General features: G+C 45.1%; 1 protein-coding gene across 2 annotated transcripts in view; it reads right to left on the bottom strand.

Moving 5' to 3' along the window:
- The window catches only part of Abcc1 (ATP binding cassette subfamily C member 1), a 101,111-nt gene that overhangs the window by 44,847 nt on the left and 35,893 nt on the right, over nt 1-20,371 (bottom strand). For both annotated transcript variants that reach the window (XM_021184472.1, XM_029470501.1), the window contains exons 6-11: nt 13,480-13,541; nt 12,382-12,513; nt 10,533-10,766; nt 9,848-10,025; nt 8,091-8,252; nt 1,788-1,880 (exon numbers count right to left, since the gene is read on the bottom strand). In XM_021184472.1, the coding sequence (XP_021040131.1) occupies nt 1,788-1,880; nt 8,091-8,252; nt 9,848-10,025; nt 10,533-10,766; nt 12,382-12,513; nt 13,480-13,541 (861 nt within the window). The remainder of the gene's footprint in view (nt 1-1,787; nt 1,881-8,090; nt 8,253-9,847; nt 10,026-10,532; nt 10,767-12,381; nt 12,514-13,479; nt 13,542-20,371) is intronic.

Genomic DNA, 20,371 nt, shown 5'->3' with positions numbered 1-20,371 from the left:
GGGGGAGGGGGAGGGGGAGGGGAGAGAAGTTACTAGAAGAATCCACTCCAGTGGCCAAGAAGGTAAGACACAGGACACCATTCCTTCAAACCTACACTCTTCTGTGGTTTAAAATTGTTATAATAGAAAAGCACTTACTGTGTTAAAACACTTTTAAAAAACAAAGTGTCTCTCAAAATACAGAGTCAACACAACACATAGTAAGTCACCAATAGAGGGCTGCAGAGACAGCTCACCAGAGAAGAGCACTGGTTATTCTTCCAAAGGACCAAGGTTCAATTCCCAGAACCCAGATGGCAGCTCGTAACTGCCTATAACTCTAGCTTCAGGGACCTAACACCTTCATATAAACATACACTCAGGCAAAACACCAATGCACATGAAATAAAAATGAATAATTTTAAAAAATAAGTAACCAACATAAGAAAAAAAGGTGAAGTTGGTACTTATTTTGTTGGAAGTGGTAGAACCCAGGTCTTCTCTCATGGTGAGCACACCTGGGCTCCAGATACACCCCCTTATTTTACTCTTGAAAGCACAGCAATATGAAAAATGAATAACAGGAAGAGAGGGAAGGAGGTTGGTTGGTTGGTTGGTTGGTTCCCAGCTACTACGATACAGTCTCTGCCTTCCTGCTCAGACCAACTCTAGGGCACTTGCCAGGCACTTCGGTCAAGTCTATTTGACAGGATGAAAAGTCTGTAAGCACTCATGAGGAAAAGAGTTTCAAGGAAACTCACCTCCTGGAGCTTTGGCGTTCTCATTAACCCATATACTCATACCCTATTCCCGCGTTAGTCTGGTGTATGGAACTACGAGCTCTCTTTTCGTATTTTATTATAAGTGCCTTTTAAGATTAAATTCTGATATAGTTAAGTCTCCCCAGTGTTCCAAGGTCCCAGAAGCCAATTTGGCAGGAATGCAGTAAGAAAGTTACCTATTCAGTAACTAAGCATTACAAAAGACGGAGCCAGTAGCTCAGAGCTGGTCTGCAAAATATTTACTAAGGATAGTAGCAAATCTCACCCAAACAAGGGAATACCATAATAGAGCCAGGGAATCCCACTGAGATAAAAATCTTCAGTACAGGCTGCATTGCATATTAGAAGCAAGTTGGTGAATTCTTCTGACAAATGGAGATTCTCCAGATACTTAAAAGTTACACTCATATAAGAATTTAGCAAGGCCTAGGAAATAGGGAGGTTGTGATATTGCAGTATTCATGAGGCCTGCTAAGAGCAGAATCCCCTGGTGCTAGCCTTCACAAGGCTCAAAAGGATAGCACTAGAGTGTGAAATCCTTACCTGTCACTAAGCTGACCCTAGGCAGGACTGCTTTATCTTTACTGTAAACATCTACCTGGTTCCTGTAAATCCTTTGTATTGTGTCAGGCTACTTCAATGTACTTTGCCTGCTTCCCCTTGTATTTTCTGTACTATATAAGACTGGTGTTCACTTTGTGATATTACATTCAGATTCTACACAATCTCGCGTGTTGGTCTGTCTGTCACTCGACAACTCCTTGCCCATCTGCCCCAGAGACTCGTTCCACACAGACAAAGGGACCCAGAGGGTCTGCAGCAGGCACTGACAATAGCTGTTCTTTGGAAAACTTGCAGAAATGTGAAGGCTGGGCCACTCAGGGAAACAGTGTCCCTGTATTATGGCACCTATAATAGATCAGGCTGTCCATCCCAGGCCTGAGCATTAGGAAGCTGGGTGACCATCACCTGGAAAGACCCAGGACAAGGGCTCAGAATGAAGTCTCATGAAGATGGGCATCCTACCTGGTAGGTCTTGGTCTTCATGGCCATCACAGCATTTAAGGGTACCATGAGAATCATCACAGCCACTCCAGCCAGCACAGAAGGGCCCAGGCTCTAAGGAAAAACAGGTGACAATCACTCAGCAAACAGAAGAGAGCCTAGCACTCACATAAATTAATGTAAACTACATACGTAAGGCAGACCCTACCAAGCAAGAATGGTGTCAATCATTTTTTCCTTTTACCCAAAGATGGGGCATCAAGAGTTTTCAGTGTTGTGTCAACCCTGATGACTTATTTATCTTGAAGGCTGGAAAAGTGACTATAAAGATCGGCTGGTCACTGGCACTGTGGGACTTGAGTTCCTGGTACTCATAGTACAAGTAAGAGACACTTGCTTTGTACCAGCTGGCACCACAGTGTGGCTTGAGTCCAGCCTCCTTTCTTCTAGAAGGTTAGAGCATACATACAGATGAACTGCAACACCCATCTCCCCCAGCTTCACAACTGTGACCTTGACTTGCTAGAGACTCAAGCTTGTTGCTGTCTGTCTTTGCATCTGTGCCTTATCCTTTCTGATTTGTGTGTGTGTGTACGTGTATGAGAATTTGTGCATGCGCATGTGCGCGCGCACACACACACACACACACACACACACACACACACGGAGGCCAGAGGTTGACTTTGATGTATTTTTCAATAACTTTTCATCTCATTTCTTGAGACAGGACAGATAGTTTCATGAACTTGGAGCTCACCGATTTTGTTAAAACCAGCCAGCCAGCCAGCGAGCTCTCTGCCCTAACTTCCAATACTATGGTTACAAACATGTGCTGCTGGGCCCAGCTTTTTGCATGGGTAATGAGGATCCAAACTCAGGCCATCCTGTTTGCACAGTGGGCCTTTTATAGATTAAGCCATCTCCCTAGCATCTCTGATGGTTTTCTATAATCAATTCTGACTCTACTGCTCTACCACAGAATCATAAAGCCTGGCCTAACTCTGGGAACCTGACATAGCACATGTCACATACTTTATGACACTCCCAGCATAGGCTGGCAGAACACTCCTATGATCAAATGCATTCTCCTTTTTTTTTTAATGTTTATTACAATCACTTGCATGTGGACTTGTGCTTGTTGGGCAAGGTATGATACGTAAGTGTGTATGCATGAGGGTTACAATACACAGGTTGAATGTTCATAGGGGTGCAGTGTACGTGTGTGTGTGTGTGTGTGTGTGTGTGTGGTGTGTGTGCACACGCGCGTGAAAGTGTTCAGAGCTCCAACTCAGGTGTAACTCCTTGGGATATCATCTGCCTTGTTTTATGAAATAGGGTATCTTTCTCGCTCTGGCTTTGAACTTGGCTTGTTAGGTAAGTCAGTGAGCCCTAGAGACTTGCCTTTCTCTGCCTCATTTGCCACATCTATTATAATAGAGAATTTCTAACTTTTGGTTTGGTTTGGTTTGGTTTGGTTTGGTTTGGTTTGGTTTGGTTTGAGGGAGAAAGTCTAGAGGATCAAACTCGGGCCTTTGTACTTGCCTGGCAAGTAGTTTGCAGTTTGATCTGTCTCCCTGACCATTCAAGTAAATTTTTAATATATCAATTTTATACTTCCTGCTTTTTAAAAAATGTATGGTATCCATGTGTGTGCATTTTTATATGCCACATGAGTACACATGCTGGTCAGCAGAGGCCAGAAGAGGGAATCAGATCCCTGGAGATAATCACTGGCAATGTGCACTGTCTGAAAAGGGTGCGGAGAACCAAGCTTGGATTCACTCCTAACCCTTGAGCCAACTCTCCAGCCAACTTACTGCTTTCTCACTCAATATAAATATGTTGGGAAATAAAGTTATATAGCAAACTTCTGATATGTGCATAGTCTCCCTGAGTAGCACATGTTCTTTTAGCCAAGGGTCACAATCTGGGACACTGGGGATGCACTCTGTTACAATAAGTATTTCTGGGGGCAAGAGGATGCCCAAGGTCAGAGAAACCAGAATGTAATAGCCAGCCTGGTCCTCAGCAGCCACCATCCTACACTGTGAGGGCTGCTGATCTGAGTAAGAAAATCTTGCTGGGTCTGTAGAAGAATTTTAATCCAACAACATGGCTGCTCTGGCAAGGGATCATATCCAAAGACCTTCTATGTCTGTGTGATCTGGTTGGAATGCAGGCAAGCCCTTAGTATACACCTTTAATCCCTAATAACGAAGGAAAGGTTGTTTTGTAGAAGGAAGCAGTCTAACGGAGGGTAAAGTAACTAACCAGAGAAAGGTTTGACAGAATGAGTCAGAGACGGGCTATGCCCAACTCTCCTGAGAACAGCACAGGAAAGAGAGGCTGCTTAAAGAGCAGTGTAGAAAGGGAGAGTTGAGTTGAGTCCATTGAGTTTGGTTGAGTTCAGTTCAGAGGCAATTTTACCAGGCAGTTTTATCAGGACAAGTTACAGAGAGAACAAACTAGATACAGATGAAGACAGAACAAGCCAGGTAATATGAAGGAGCCAGAAGATAAGCAAATTGCCAGTTAGTCTGAGGTCAAGCAGAGCGATAAATAAAGCTAAGAGAAGCCAGACTGAATCAGTCAGCTTGGAGAGGAGTTTGAGCCAGAACAGCTGGGCTGAACCAGCCAGCCACCGTTCAGAAAGATCTAGAAAGGGTATGCTTATTTGGCAGTGAGCCTCTAGGATGACAATTACAGCTGGCAAATAAGTTACATTTACAACAGTCTTACTATATATAGCCCAGACCAGCCTCCAGGTTAGATCCTTCTTTATAATTTACAAACAGTCCTGGAAGCTTCTCAACATGTCACATAGATTACAATTCCTAGGAAAGGGTACATGCCACAGTATATACCTGAAGACTTGTATATAGCTATGTATGTTCTCTGTGTGGGGCAGGAGCTGTAGTGCAGGGCTTCTCCCCAAGGGCCAGGTCCTGGGTCTAATGTTTTTCTTTCTCACCTGCATCATCATAAGGGTTTTACTCACCACTCCTCTGTATCAATACAAAGAAGTGGGACTCTGTGAGCAAGGGTACTTGCCACAGGCGAGCTGGTTAGATTGGTTAAGTGTTTGTCTGCAAGCATGCTTGCCACCAAACCTGATGAACCCAGTCTCATATGGCGGGAAGAGAAACCTGACTCTCACAATTTGTTCACTGACCTTCACATGACACATAAACATGCACACAAATAAATGTGATTTCTTAATGTTTAAATATTAATTCCATTCAACAGATACTTTGCTGGTGTCATCAGGTACAACACCCACCAGACTCCAATGGTGTCTGTCCACAAGCAACATCCATGGGTGTCGGGAAGAGCACACCATGAGGTCTAATATTAGGGGCAGGATGTTTGGGGAGCTGGGTCAGTAGATCCCAGGTCTGACAAGTGTGTGGCCTGAGTTCAAATCCTCAGAACCCATGTATGCACATCTGTAAATCCAGGGAACTATAGCTGTGAAGGGAGGTAGAACTAGGAAAATCCTGGAAGCTTGTAAGCCAGCCAGCCTAGTATTCACAGCTAGGATCAAAAAGATCCTGTCTCAAACAAGGTAGAAGGTAAGTACCAAAATTCAAAGTTATCCTCTAAACAAGTGTGTCAGAACACGGGCTAGGAACTAATTTATATGAGAATTCTGAGGGTTTGTGAGACTACCCCAAGAAAATAAGGCCAGTTTCTTCAACCCAGGAATTATTCTTGGACGAGGGACTGTGAATGGCAGCCTGTTTTCTGGTCGAGTGAGACTTACTCTGGAGACCCAGTAGAAACTCTACAAGGGAGCCATGCTCCCAGACAGACATAGGTGTCTAACACCACGGATCCCCAACTCCATAATCCTGTGACTATCAGTCATGCAGACAAAGTCCCAAGCTTCTGGCATTCTGGCTAGACTCCACCCTCACAGTTACCTGACAATAGCCAGGTATGCTCCTCTGGACAGCTACCCAGCAACTGCAAGATAGCCCAGCCCACAGAGGGGCTGCTTGGCCCCTCCTTGCTCTTAAGCTCTCACCTTTCTTATTCTCATGTCTAGCTCTCCTTCCCCCCCCCACACAAACCCCCTCCATGTGGCCATGACCAGCCTCTCTTTTTCTACTTTCTTTCTCTCTGCCTTTCTACAATAAAGTTCTAAAACTATGGACTATATCTTGCATGCTTGAATGATGAAATAGGCCTTCCCCTAAAGAGCAGCGTCTAATCTCCCAAGAAAAGGCCTCCCAGCGTTTCCAGCCACCAGGCTGGGCCAAGGACTCTCACTGGCATGGGAACAGCCCAGCGCCCCCTTTCTTCCCGTCTTCTCCCTTCGGCCCCGGCCCAGGCCCCGGGGCCCTCACTTTGATCTCAGCTCCTCCACAGTGTCCAGTGACGTCCTATGAGGCTCAAGAGCTAGAACCTATCATCTCTGGCCCCTGTGAGGCCCAGAGGCCCAGATCCTCTCTACCCCCATGGGCTGGGATTTCCAGGCAGCATAGAGAGCACGCATCAGTTCCTCGCACTCACCTGCCCAGAACACCAGAACTCTGGTGGGATGCAGGTTCTCCCCCGCCCCCTTTATTTCCCCAACCCGCTGCCCGACACCTGGAAGGTGTTCTTGTGCTCCTCTGTGTTGCAGACCAGAGTGAGCTTACTTCAGATTCCTCATTATTGTTTGTTGATGTTGTTCAATTAAATGTTTAAATAATTGTTTATATGCCTCTATGGAAAAACACATTTTTGCCAACTGTAGCTTGTCCTTATAACTTGAACCTAAAAACTTTACTCAGGTGACCTTTTTTAACCCTCAGGAGTATAAATTGTCTGGGACTCTGAATAAGGTTGGCTACCGCATAAGACTTCAATCTGCCTCATTTATTGGCTCCATTCTCCTATGTCCCACTACCTCTAGAGTGGTGACACACATGACAGTGTGTCCACACTCACACATGTAAATGTGCAAATGTGACTGCACACATACACATACCTAAAAATTAAGGAAAAATGAAAGGTAGCCTACCTAGGACAGGGTAAGAATCATCAGAGGACCTAAGGAGGGTCACTCCTTCAGCTGTAAAGGAACCCAGTGGTAGAGCACTTACCTACCATGCAAAAGGGTCTCAAGTCCCATCCTCAGAACTGAGAGAAAAAAGGAGGAAGGAGAAAAGGAGAAAAAAGGAAGGAAGAACGAGAGAGAGAAGTAATTCCTGGACATATGCTGCTCTTTCCTTTGGCTCACTGTCTTCTCAATTCTGGAACTACTAATGGCCCACCTGAAATAATATCACATCCTTTTGCACTGGAGGGGGACCATGACTCAGGCTGGCCAATCAGAGACTTCTTCTTCCTAGGTCACAGCCATTGGTTCAGAGATAGGAAGAGGACTGAGCTGGTTAAACACAGAACCCCGGGAGAAACTACGGAGGCAATGAATGCAATTTGCTCCTCTATATTATTGTTCGTAAAGATAACACAAGGCCAAAGCCATTATCAATGAAGCCAATTATAGAAAGCAGGGCCAAAAAATAACAAGAGAAAAACTGAGCCCTTCAAACACTGCCATTCTCTAAGATCCATCCATACCTGCGGATCCCTGGATTGTTTAGAAATGAGACCTCCTCCCCTACAATACCTTTAGTCTGCTCAGGGCATGGTGGATCTCTATTCCTTACAACCAAGAGGCTCCTGCCCAATATACTTGGGTTCTAATAAATGAGTTTATTTCACACTTGAGGTGGTACAACGGGACAGAATTGGTGGGTTAACAACATAAAAGGCTAACATAAAAATGTTAATTCTGTATACTTCATGAAAAGACTAACACAGTTAATCATGGTGATGCATGTCTGTAATCTCAGTACTGGGACATAAGCAGGAGGATCTCTGTGAATTTGAGGACAGCATGACTGATATAGCAAGTTTCAGGGCACCAAGGACCTTGTCTCAAAAGAAAAACAATAAATAAAAAAGCTGGATATAGCAATGTACATCTATCATTCCAGTGCTGGAGTAGGGAGAGTGGAGGCAGGTCTGGCGTTCATTGGCCAAGAACCCTAGCTAAATCAGTGAGCTCCAGGCTCAGTAAGAGACACACACACACACACACACACACACACACACACACACACACAAAGAAATGACAATGCATACATACCAAGCTACCATATAGAACTAAACCCTGATGGTATAAGGAAAGAATAACCAGAAACTAGCAAAAAGACCAGAAAATAAAATTTAAATGAAAGCAACATTCCTTCCCACCCATACCCACCCTGTCAGTGCCTAGACGAGGTCAGCCCTCCCTGCACAAGGAGGAGACCAAGTGAAAACACACACCAGCCACAGGAAGTAGAGGGCTAGGATGACTTGCAGAGGGGCTGACCAGATCATGTTAATGTACGTGGCCAAGTCCATGAAGCGCTGAGCATCCACGGACATGAGGTTGACAATCTCTCCGACCGTGGAAGATTTTCTAGCTGCATTGGTGATCAAAAGAGCCTGTGGAGTTCAGGAGAGAGGAAGAGGTGAGCCTACCAGTGAAGGCAAAGGGTCATGGACCTCCCCAGACCCTGGACAAGACTCTGGACAGCAGTACGTGCCTATCTTTCTCCTCTCCATCCTGAGCTGCTCCAGGCACTTTCCAAACCATGACCTTGTATACTTCATATGCAGGCATGTCGCCTGGGGGTCCTTAATCAGCAGGTCTGTGTTTAGGCTAAGATTATAGATTTCTATGTTGTTGGCCTCAGATCCTAACACAAGGTTCTTGGCCTTATTACCCTGACACTGGGAGCTAGACAATGCTTTGTTTGGCCAGTCTGCATACTAACCACAAGACAGTCCCTGGCCTCTACCCAGAAAATGCCCTCATCCCAAGCTATGATACCTAAAGTGTCTTGAGGTGTCAATGGCCTTAAAAAATATCCCTATGTCTCTGAACACAGCAACCTTGACTTCAAGGTCCCACTGGTCTGGGCTGCTGCCTACATACCAGGACTCAAGCTAATAGATGAGTGCAATTTGTAATCAGGGGCGAGAAGCACTAGGAAAGCTACCTCTCTTGCCAGCCTGTGAGCTCCATGGTGCAGAAGCCAGGACATGTGTGGGCTGAATCACTGGGTCCCTTTAAGTTACCTGTTTGTTTTCTAATGAGAGAAAAAAGTATGGACTTGAGTAGAGGAAAAGGATCTGGAAGGAACTGAAGGAGGAGAAACCTTGATCAGAATATACTGTATGAAAAAAATCTTATCTTCAATAAAAATTAAAATTATAGAAAAAAAAACTGAACATCAACAACAACTAAAAAGTAGAAATGGGGCTATGGCCCAAGCTCTGTGGAACAGTCCCTTCCAGCCATGTGCACTTCCAGCATGGTGAAACAAATAAAATTATTTAAGCTTATCTGCCTCAATTCAAGAAGCATGCTCTCTCTTCAGTTCAAATGTAGGGTGACAGTGAAGGCAAACCCAGGGTGTGAAATTAGAATATTTAACACAGATTCCTTTTCTTTAAAAAATAAGAAAAAAAAAAACTGTGCACACGTATGAACATGTATATGCAGACACATGCATCCACGGAGCACATGTGGGGGGCAGATGTTGTCCTAGCATTCCAAACTGTTTGAGACAGGGTCTCATCACGACTGTACCCAAGGCTCCCTGGCTCAGGAGCTTCTGGGAATTCTCCTATCTTCACTGCTCAGTGCATAGATATGCACTGCCTTGCCAAACTTACCTAGTTCTGGAAATCCAAACTCAGGTTGTCAAGCTTGCACTTTACCTAGTTAGCCATCTCCCCAGGTTCTGAACTTGAATTTCCATCCAAGACTTCATCAAAGAGAGCCAATCTGTCTAAGAAACCCAGCTACCCACAGGTAACATGCAGCCTCACTAATATCCCTCACACTTGCCACTGAGAGCCATTTTATTAAGAGATAAGCGTGATGAGAGCTATCTGTGGCCCCATGGTCCCCACAGCCCCCATCCTGTCTTTGCTGAGGATCCTGGGCTGGAAATCTCCACAGGTCCTGGAGAGCTCCAGCTAGCTGTCCCTGGATTATGGGGTCACAGGATTGGGTGTGGTGCCTGGCCTACCTTACGATAGACAGCGCCCACCACAGCAGTCTTGATGCGCATGCCACTGACGAAGCAGATATGAAAGTACTGGTGGAGTGCCAGTGTCTGCAGACAAGCGCTGACAAACAGCAGTGCTGTGTACAAGTAGCCCTGCCAGTCGGGAGCCTCCCTGTCATTCACGAAGTTGATAATCAATCTGTGGGGGTGGGAGGGAGATTTAAGTGTGATACATACAGTAGGGGCAAATACTTCCAAGTCACCCTAGTGATTTCCACCTGAGCCATCCACCAGGCAACACTTTACCTTATAGGGGTGCTATGACTGCCAGGTACCAGATTCTTACAACAGAGACCTCTGCCTTGGGATCATGATACTGATAGTTAGGTCTCTCCACCAGCACGTCACTCAAAGGTAGTCAAATAGAGCACACTGAGACCAAGGTGATGGAGAGAAAGATGGCAGAGGCCCCCTTGCTGGCTTCTTGGTTTCCAGCTGTAGATATTCATGAGATCTACTTGCTCTAGACAGTCCCATATCCTCCTAACTTTGGATTCAGGAGGTTTTTGTGACTTGCAATCAAAGTGGCCATAACTCAGATAGTAATTAAACAAAGCTGGGGAAGATGAAGGTAAGGGGCAGGTAACAAGCCTGCTCTGGCATATGACAGGACCGCCCAGGAGGTTATGGGGAACCAGGTTCTTACTCTAAGATCTTGGGACCGGCAAACATCATCAGGTCATGGAGGGCCTTGTACAGGAAGCTCATGAGGAAGTAGGGGCCAAAAGTCTTGTATAACACCTTGAATAGAGAGGGCTCCCGATCCTTGTGGGGCGACTTGACAATGAGTGCCTCGACCTCCTCATTCACATCCAACTGGGAACTTCCCTTAGGCTTGGTGGGATCTTTGGGAGGGGCATACACAATCCGTACAGGCTGCCTATAATGAGAGGAGAGTAAAACAGTTATCTGCTCTACCAGAGATAGCCCACAGTCAAGAGAATAAAGAAGAGCCGGGCATGGTGGTGCACGCCTTTAATCCCAGCAGGAGGCAGAGGCAGGCGGATTTCTGTGTTCGAGGCCAGCCTGGTCTACAAAGTGAGTTCCAGGACAGCCAGGAATATACAGAGAAACCCTGTCTCAAAACACACACACACACACACACACACACACACACACACACACACACGTGTAGTGGCTATTCCGGATTGTCAACTTGACTATATCTGGAATGAACTACAATCCAGAATTGGAAGGCTCACCAGTGATCCTAATCTGGAGGCTGGGAGATAGACGTTTCTGACCTGGATCTTGGCATGGGGATCTTGAGGCATAATGGCTATGAATTCCAGAAGATTAACACAGGGAGATCTCCGAGTTCAAGGTCATCTGGGATTAAAGGTATGGTGGCACACACCTTTAATCTGAGCTACATCTTCTGCTGGAGATCTACATAAGGACATTGGAAGAAGGAAGACACACTCTTCTCTCCTTCGCCTGCTTGCCGTGTGGGACTGAGCAACTGCTAGATCCTTGGACTTCCATTCACAGCTGCTGCTGACCATTGCTGGGAGTTGGACTTCAGACTATAAGTCATCAACAAGTTCCTTTACTACCCGTAAGAAACTACCCATAGGTTCTGTGACTCTAGAGAACCCTGACTAACACAACATACAAATATATTTATAAATGAGACTCTAGTGGACGTCACTGTACAGAATTCTCACCGCACTGTAGCCCTGTATAGAATCTGCCCCTGACTTCCTACTACACCTTCAATATAACTCTCTAGCACAGCCTGGGTCCCCTGCAAAGACACCTCCCAGTCTCAGTCATTCACTCAAGCCTAAATAGGTGCCTCAGGACCTTTGTATCAGCTGTCCCTCTAACTCAAAGGCCCTGTCCCAAGGTATGCACATGGCTCACTCCCTCCTTTGAATGAGTGTTTTGAATGCCATCTTCTCACGGGAGCAGTCCCTGAATACTCATCCCTATGTCATGTGCCCGTCACTTCTTCTGATCTTACTATAAAACTATACAATCCAATATGCAAGGCATTTTGCCTACTTTGTCACAATGCCTGAACCCAGGTCCAGAGCTCAACACTGAGGCCTTGACCTCAGGTGGCATACCATGGTTCAAGTTCCATACTTGACATGTTCAACAAAAAGCATTCAACTCCAACAAGAACATTCAGGGAATATTCAAGGCACCAAACAGATGCTCAGAGAGGAAAAAGTTAAAAACTCTGTGAGCAGGGCAAGGCCCAAGCTGAGGGCTGTAACCAGGAAAATCAATTCCACCTTGGCAGATGGCCTCCTCTCTCCTTTTGGAGAGCTAAAGACCTAACTTGCAGACAATACAGGAGGCAGCTGTTGGGAGGTCCTATGGTGTTAAACACCTCCACTCCCCAATCTGAGAGAAGAGAACTGCAGCCTAGGGAGGTGGTGCAGTTTCCTTAGAACCAGAATCAGTCACAGTGGCTAAGGGTAGGTAACAGGTCAGCCTAGGCTGCATCTGCCTTGCCTGGAAGAACACAGAAATTTGATACTCACTTCCTTGACTTATCACATTCCTTCTTCCAGTTATTCACCAGCACAGGTACCACTTCTTCTGAAGTGTCCTCCTTATTCAATGACCAGAGGTCACTGCTCTCCAGGGGCTGGCGGTAGCCGTGCACCATCATCCTGGGAGCAAGGCACAAAGGAAGACCCAATGAGCATTGAAAGAAGAGCCTACAGGCCTCCCCTTACACCCCTGCTATTGCTGTCCAGCCATGACCGGAAAAACCTGAGACTACGTGGACATGAAAGCTATCAATTGGCTGATTCCACTAGGTCTTTCAGGGAAACAAAACAGACTCATCTTGACAAACAGGTGCACGCTGTGTTTAGAAAGAAATATCTAAATGTTTCTTATTTCTGATGTGACTTGTAAATTTTAATTATTTTGTTTTCAAATATGGCCTCATGTAGACCAGATTGGCCTCAAACTCTCTATGTAGCCAAGATTGACCTTGAACCTCTGATCTTCCTGCTTCCTATGAAAATATCTGCAAATTCTAGATGTTTTCTAGTTGGTGGTGATGTATATCTGCCTTATGTGTTTCCTATGACATGCATATATGACTTTGCTATAAGGTAGGAGAAAATGACAATGTCACTAGTCTGTATCAGTGTTGGAAAAGTTTTGTCTTGAGAGGATATGGCATCTTCTTCCTTGTCATCATTCCTTAGGCAGTACAGCAAGGTAGCTACGTTGCATTAGGGGTCATGCGCATCTAGACATGATTCAGAAGACAGGGCAGATGCTACTCTGCTTTATATGAAGACTGAGCATCAGTCAGTGTGGTATCTGTAGGGTCCTGGAACCAAGTCTGGTGGAATACCATGTTAGTTACAAATCCCTTCAACCAAAAGGCAAACCTAGAGCCTAGGCCAGCCAGCTAAAAGCCTATGGCAGACACTAAGGGTGCTCACAGCTGTGGAGTAATCACCCAGGCACTCATAACATTGAAGGTTAGTTACTGATCTTAAGATATAACTTGCAGACAGTACAGGAGGACATTCAAGGAAGCTGAGATCCACAGAAGCGTTCATACACACCCTGCATTCATGTCGCACTACCTACCCCGTCTGGAGGTCCAGCCTTACCCTGTAATCCACCAGAAAGTGATCCTGGAAAGGAAAGAGGCACTGGATTCTGGGCATGGATTCTAGGAGACAGAAAGCACAAGGGAGGGAGGAGAAAGGCAATCCAAACTTAACTTTCCACGTCTAGGAGAGCTAGGCATAGCTGACCATTCTTCCTTCAAAAGACCATGGCCCACATCTTCACAGTTCTGCATGCCACATGGACTGCTCTCCTGAGCCTCAGAGCTCATCCCTCTATATTCACCCAACAAATGTCCCTTCAGTCCCTACTGTGTGCAAGCACAGTATTACACAATATCAACCTATCTTCATAGCAACTCCATGACTTTAAGTTAACATCAGCCCCACATCATTCACCCATTCAACAAGTATTTTATGGGCACCTACTATGTGCTGGGCGCTCTCTAAAGTACTATGGACTTTCCCTTCCTACATTCATACCTCAACCTTGTGAGGTGGTGTTATTATCATTCTCCCCACTTTACATATCCACGTATTGAGCACATTTTTAGTATGCATCTACTATGTACTCTTTACAAAGAGATGTATACTTTTGTGTTGCATTGCTGGCAATCAAGTCCAGGAACTTGCACGTGCTAGGCTCGTGCTCCTCACTGATCTGCACTCCCAGCCCAGGTTTTACTATTTCATGGCCCATGGACTCTGTGAAAACTGTCTTATTACTATCTCATCCATCCAGAAGATATTCCCTGAGCACTTACTGTGTGTCAAGAAACATACACAAGTATGAACAAAGAGACAACCCATGTATACCTACCTTGTAGTACGCCCTTACCCTGCTCTACAAGCTGTTCAACACACTACATAAATGACCAGTTCATCTCCAAGACCACCCTACAAGGCAGGGTTAAGTTTCACCCCCATTTTCCAATTAAATGAGAACAGAGGGGAAAAAAAAAAAAAAAAAAAAAAAAAAAAAAAAACCCTGTCTGAGCTCCTATATCTAAAAGTGGCAGAAGGTGTGAGACACATAGTCAGGGCTCAAGAGACAGACAATCAACAATGACTATACAAACCCTGGAAACAATGTAAAACTGAACTGCAACCAGGGTCTAAATGTAGCTGGATAGGACCACGGAGCTCACATAAAGCAGCACAGATTGGTTCATGAGGCTCAAAGAACATTCCTGACAGAAAGCAATGTGCTCAGAGCCCAGGAATGTGGAGAAGTATGGCAGACCCAGGGACCCAAAAGGGACTTAAGTCTATAGCAGAACACTTGCCTCGACTGTGGAGAGCCCTGGGCTCAACATCTGGCAAGAGATCTGACAGTTTATGATGTAGAGTCTATACTGAAGGTCAGGTTAGAAATCTTGGGTCTCCATCCAGACTGCCCCACCTGGGGATCCATTCCATATACAACCACCAAACCCAGATACTATTGTGGATGCCAATAAGAGCTTGCTGACATGAGCCTGATAGAGCTGTCTCCTGAGAGGCTCTGCCAGTGCCTGACAAATACAGAAATGGATGCTCACAGCCATCCATTGGATGGAGCACAGGGTCCCCAATGAAGGAGCTAGAGAAAGGACCCAAGTTGCTGAAGGGGTTTGTAGCCCCATAGGAGGAACAACAAATATGAACTAACCAGTAACCCCAGAGCTCCTTGGGACTAAACCACCAACCAAAGAAAGCACATGGTGGGACTCATGGCTCTAGCTGTATATGTAGCAGAGGATGGCCTAGTCGGTCATCAATGAAAGGAAAGGCCCTTGGTCCTGTGAAGATTCTATGCCCCAGTATAGGGGAATGGCAGGGCCAGGAAGCAGGAGTGGGTGGGTTGGTGAGCAGGCAGAGCAAGGAGAGAATAGGGGGTTTTCAGAGGGGAAACCAGAAAAGGGGATAACATTTGAAATGTAAATAAAGAAAATATCTAAGAAGGAAGGAAGGAAGGAAGGAAGGAAGGAAGGAAGGAAGGAAGGANAGGGAGGAAGGAAGGAAGGAAGGAAGAAAGAAAGAAAGAAAGAAAGAAAGAAAGAAAGAAAGAAAGAAAGAAAGAAAGGAAGGAAGGAAGGAAGAAAATAAATAAATAAATAAATAAATAAATAAATAAATAAATAAATAAATGAATGTTGGGTCTCTTATAGGCAACTCTAGGAGCTACAGAGATTTTGAGCCAGCTATCAAAAAATCTCTACCAGAGGCAGAAGGCCAGTTCAGTTCAACAGAAGGTGGGAAATTACCAGCACAGAAGTCAAGCAATTAACATGTGCACATTGAGATCTCAATTTCCAAGATGGCCTGTGTGAAGGTTCGATCAATAACAGTTGAGAGAAGGCATTCAGAGAGCAGAAGAGACCGCTGATTCTAATCATGGGTTACCCATCCAGTCTGTTGATCTTACTTCATCCCCACCGTTCCAGAAGAAGCTGGTTTGGGGGGGCAGAATCAGGGCGTCTGTAAACAAGTTACTGGGCAAGAAACAAACAAGGAAGGGCCAGAACACTATGTTATACCCCAGAGCTACTAGTCCAAAGGGGAGTGGGCACGAGCAAAGCTCCAGAAGCAGTCAGAGGGGACCTTGGCTGGGAAAAGGGTGAGTTAGAAAAGCAGTGTACCAAAGCACATCACACTATATGCTATACACAGATTTACATGGATAATAAAAAGACACTTAGCGACACAAGCCATTGCTCGGGTACACAGATTAAATGCAAAGAAATAAGAATTTCCTTTCCCTTTTCTAAACAAACCCCACACCAGGGCAGTCAAAGAGAGAAACTGCAGCTAATAAGCAAAGCAATAAGCCCATCCAATGGCAGGATGGCCCGTTTTGCAACTACAATGGCTTGCTGCAATATCTTATGACATGAAAAGAATTATGAGTGATACTGGGCCAAATAATGGCTCTCTATTTTTTTAAACCCTTATCTCACAAATATTAAGATATAAGGGTACTCTACTGTTTTTGAAACCTTTTGCAAACAAAACTGTCTCAAGATAAAAGTCACAAGCCAGCCATGACTTTCCACACTGCAAAACTAAAGCAAGGAAACTGCTGTGAGTTTATGGCCAGCCTGGCCTACACACACGTCTTTTTGTTTTTACCTAAATAATTTTAAAAAGAGAAACAAAACAAAAAAAAAAAAAAAAAAAAAAACCAGGGGTTAGAGGATGCCTGCCTAGAATGCAGGAAGCTCTGGGTCCCATTAATAAAACTGGGTGCAGTAGCGCATACTTGTAATCCCAGCACTCTGGGAGCAGGAGGCAGAGGGTCAGAAATTCAAGGTCATCCTCAGCAGCTACAAAGTGAACACCAGTGCAGTAGAGACAGGAAATCCTCTCTCAATAAAGCGACAGGAAGAAAATCCATCTGCCTAGCCAATACATAGCAGAGTGTTGGCCCAGATGTCTTAGGGGTAAAATCTACAGTAGTAACTCACTACGCCACACCTGAGTTCACATAAATGTTATGTCCTTGCTCTGGCTGTTTGGCCATCTGTGACAGCTTCCTGAGTGCCACCAACCTCCCTAAGTCCCATGTAGTCTCCTTTTAGCCCAAGGGGTCCATCCAGATTGAAGGTAACACTATAGATGCTTTCATAGACTCTTACTACAATGAAATTAAACGTCCACAATACAGGGCTGGAGCTAGGACTGTTTGGTGGAAGCTAGCCTGGCATAACCTCATAAATCAAGCACAGTGGCACATGCCTATAATCCCAGCACTCAGGAAGTGGAGAGTGCAGGATCAAAAATAGAAGGTCATTTCCACTACAAAAGGAGTTTGAGGTCAGCCTAGGCTATGTGAGAACTCGTCTCAAAGGAAAAAAAAAAAATCTCATTCATTCATATATGTGTGTGTGTGTGTGTGTTGTACTCAAGTTCGTAGTACCCTCCTCTGTTCCCTGCTCCCGGCCTTGTCACTTAATTCCTGGGATGGAGCCTTCTGATGGAGTCAAACAGAAGTATCCCAGAAAGTATCCATCACACATCTGGAACTTTGCACATATTACTTCTCCTAGGAACCCCTCCCATAAAATACACAAAGTGAACATATTCACAAAACATCCTCACCGAGCAGCAGCCTTTCTCTTATTCCTATGACTCAGGAACCATTAGCCCTGACTGTCCATTCTGCAACACACACTCACACACACACCTTCCAGCTCACCTCTAGGACAGAGGTCAAGTTCAAGGGCAGCCTGGGATCCCATCCCAGATCTCAGATATGAAACAAAACTTACCAAGTGAGGCCATCTAGGGCACACCTGTGATTCCGCAACGGGGAAACTGATACAAGAGGATGGTGATTCCAGAGCTATCTAGACTACATAGCTAGGTGGCTACACAGCAAGATGACTAAGTAGGTAAAGGTACTGCCAAATCTGACAACCTGATTTAGATCCCCAGGAACTCACACAATGGAAGGAAAGAACCGACTCTTGGAGGAGGTCCACTGACTTCTAAGATCATGCTATGGCACAGGTGCCCACACACACTAAAATTAAAATGTTTTAAGAAGAAGAAAGAAAAAGAAGGAGAGGAAAACCCAGACAGAAAAGTGCTTGCTTCCAAGCATAAGGACACGCGATAGGCTGTATCTTCCAAAGACAGGTAGGAATGATATCTGACATCCTATATAAGGTTCTTGCAGCTAAAGCAGGAAGAGAGGATCAGGATCAAGATTCATGACTGAGTCTGAAGATGGTTAACTTCAGAACCAGGGGCAGAACAATCACCCCTTTACTGCCCTGGACCACCCAGGGAGTGTACAAGTCTCCACCAACACCTAGAACCAATCACTGACAACAGCCAAAGTACAGCGCCTCCTTCCGAGACAGCCCCCTTCCCTTTTATAGTAAAAAGGGCCCTGGTCCTGGAAAACAGTGCTGGAGATGTGGCTCAATGGTGAAACACTGGCATCCCCAGCATAGCAAAAAGCAAGCCAACAAAAAAAATCTCTCAGGGCTGGAGGGATGGCTCAGCGGTTAAGAGCACTGACTGCTCTTCTAAGGGTCATGAGTTCAAATCCCAGCAACCACATGGTGGCTCACAACCATCTGTAATGGGAGCTGATGCCCTCTTCTGGTGTCTGAAAACAGCTACAGCTCAAGGAGGTGAAAGGGGTCTGCAGCCCTATAGGAGGAACAACAATATGAACTCACCAGTACCCCCAGAGCTCATGTCTCTAGCTGCATATGTAGCATAGGATGGCCTAGTCAGCCATCAGTGGGAGGAGAGGCCCTTGGTCTTGTGAGGATTCTATGCCCCAGTACAGGGGAATGCCAGGGCCAGGAAGCAGGAGTGGGTGGGTTGGGGAGCAGGGGAAAGGGGGAAGGTATAAGGGATTTTCAGAGAGGAAACTAGGAAAGGGGATAGCATTTGAAATGTAAATGAAGAAAATATCTAATAATAAAAAGAAAAAAAGAAAATTTCCAATAAAAAAATCTTGAGAAAAAAAAAAGAATATGGCAGATTGCTAACTGGGTTTTTTTTTAAGTAACTTTATGAGAGATGGATATGTTAGTTAACTTGATATGATCATGATTTCACAATGTATAGCTATGTCAAAACAATATATACCTTAAATATAAAAATAATAATAATAAATAAATAAATAAAACTATCTTTGGGCCAGAGCAAGCAGGGCCAGAGTGAGTGCGGGCTGGAGCGAGCCGAGGTCCTGAGTTCAATTCCCAAGCAACCACATGAAGGCTCACAACCATCTGTACAGCTACAGTGCACTCATATACATAAAATAAATAAATAAATCTTTTTTTAAAAATCTCATTCAAGTCTGAGAGCTTTACACTGGTGCGACTTAAGCTTCCGTGCAATACACAAGCACGTGCGCACACGCGCGCGCGCACACACACACACACACACACACGCACATACCATCTGGGGACACTATCAAAGTTGTGCCACGTTTGACCACAGAAGGGATCCATGATTCCTTGTGCCTTAACACAGTCCCAGTTGAAATCAGCCAGCCACAATAATTGTGTTATGAATGAAATCAATAGCCATGATGGCACTGAACCATTTAAAGCAGTTAAGATGATCGATCTTAGGTTGAATACATTTTGTCTTATTAAGTAAACACAGTGTTTTTAAAGGGAACCCAGTTTTGGCATTATGCCATGTCCCAGGCCTCAGAGGACCCCCTACACTGTTACAGCAGCCCACGTGTGCCAACACTGCCTAAGGCATCAAGATCCCAGGACAATCTCTGCCTTTGGGCCTAAGGAACCAATTAAACCTGCCCTTAAGTGGAATATAACCAAGAGAAGTGATGGGGTTCTATAGAAGGACCAATCCTGGGCTCGAATTCCTGCTCTGCCACTTAAGTCCCTAAGACTCCATTTCCCTTTCTGAAAAATGGGAAAAATAAAAAGAGACATGCATATAAATTGCCTAGTACAGCAGGGAGCTGATGAACAGCTCTGCCCTGTCCTGGCCCTTCATTGACCGAGCTGTGTTCACTCGAAGAAGCCCTGCACAAAATAAAGAACTTATGTATAAATACAAGGGTCCCAAATCAACAAAGCTGAAGGGCTGTTCCAGACAGGGCTCCAGCAAACTTCACCTACAGAGAGCCAAACAGCAAGGTTAGGAAATACAGGGGGTAAGGGAAATGCAGTCTCAGGGTAGCCCCTTACTTAATTCTCCCTGTAAGTGCCCATCAGCCATGTGGGACATTTCACAAATAAGCAAGAATATGTTCCAATAAAAATTTGTAGACAAGGGCTGGTGAGATGGCTCAGTGAGATGGCTGGTGAGACTGCTCTTCCGAAGGTCCAGAGTTCAAATCCCAGCAACCACATGGTGGCTCACAACCATCTGTAACGAGATCTGGCGCCCTCTTCTGGAGTGTCTGAAGACAGCTACAGTGTACTTACATATAATAAATAAATAAATCTTTAAA

The sequence above is a fragment of the Mus caroli genome, chromosome 16 (assembly GCF_900094665.2).
Source record: "Mus caroli chromosome 16, CAROLI_EIJ_v1.1, whole genome shotgun sequence".
NCBI classification, from domain to species: Eukaryota; Metazoa; Chordata; class Mammalia; order Rodentia; family Muridae; genus Mus; species Mus caroli.
The sequence above is the reverse complement of the archived record's forward strand: the minus strand, read 5'-3'. Positions and strand labels throughout refer to the sequence as shown.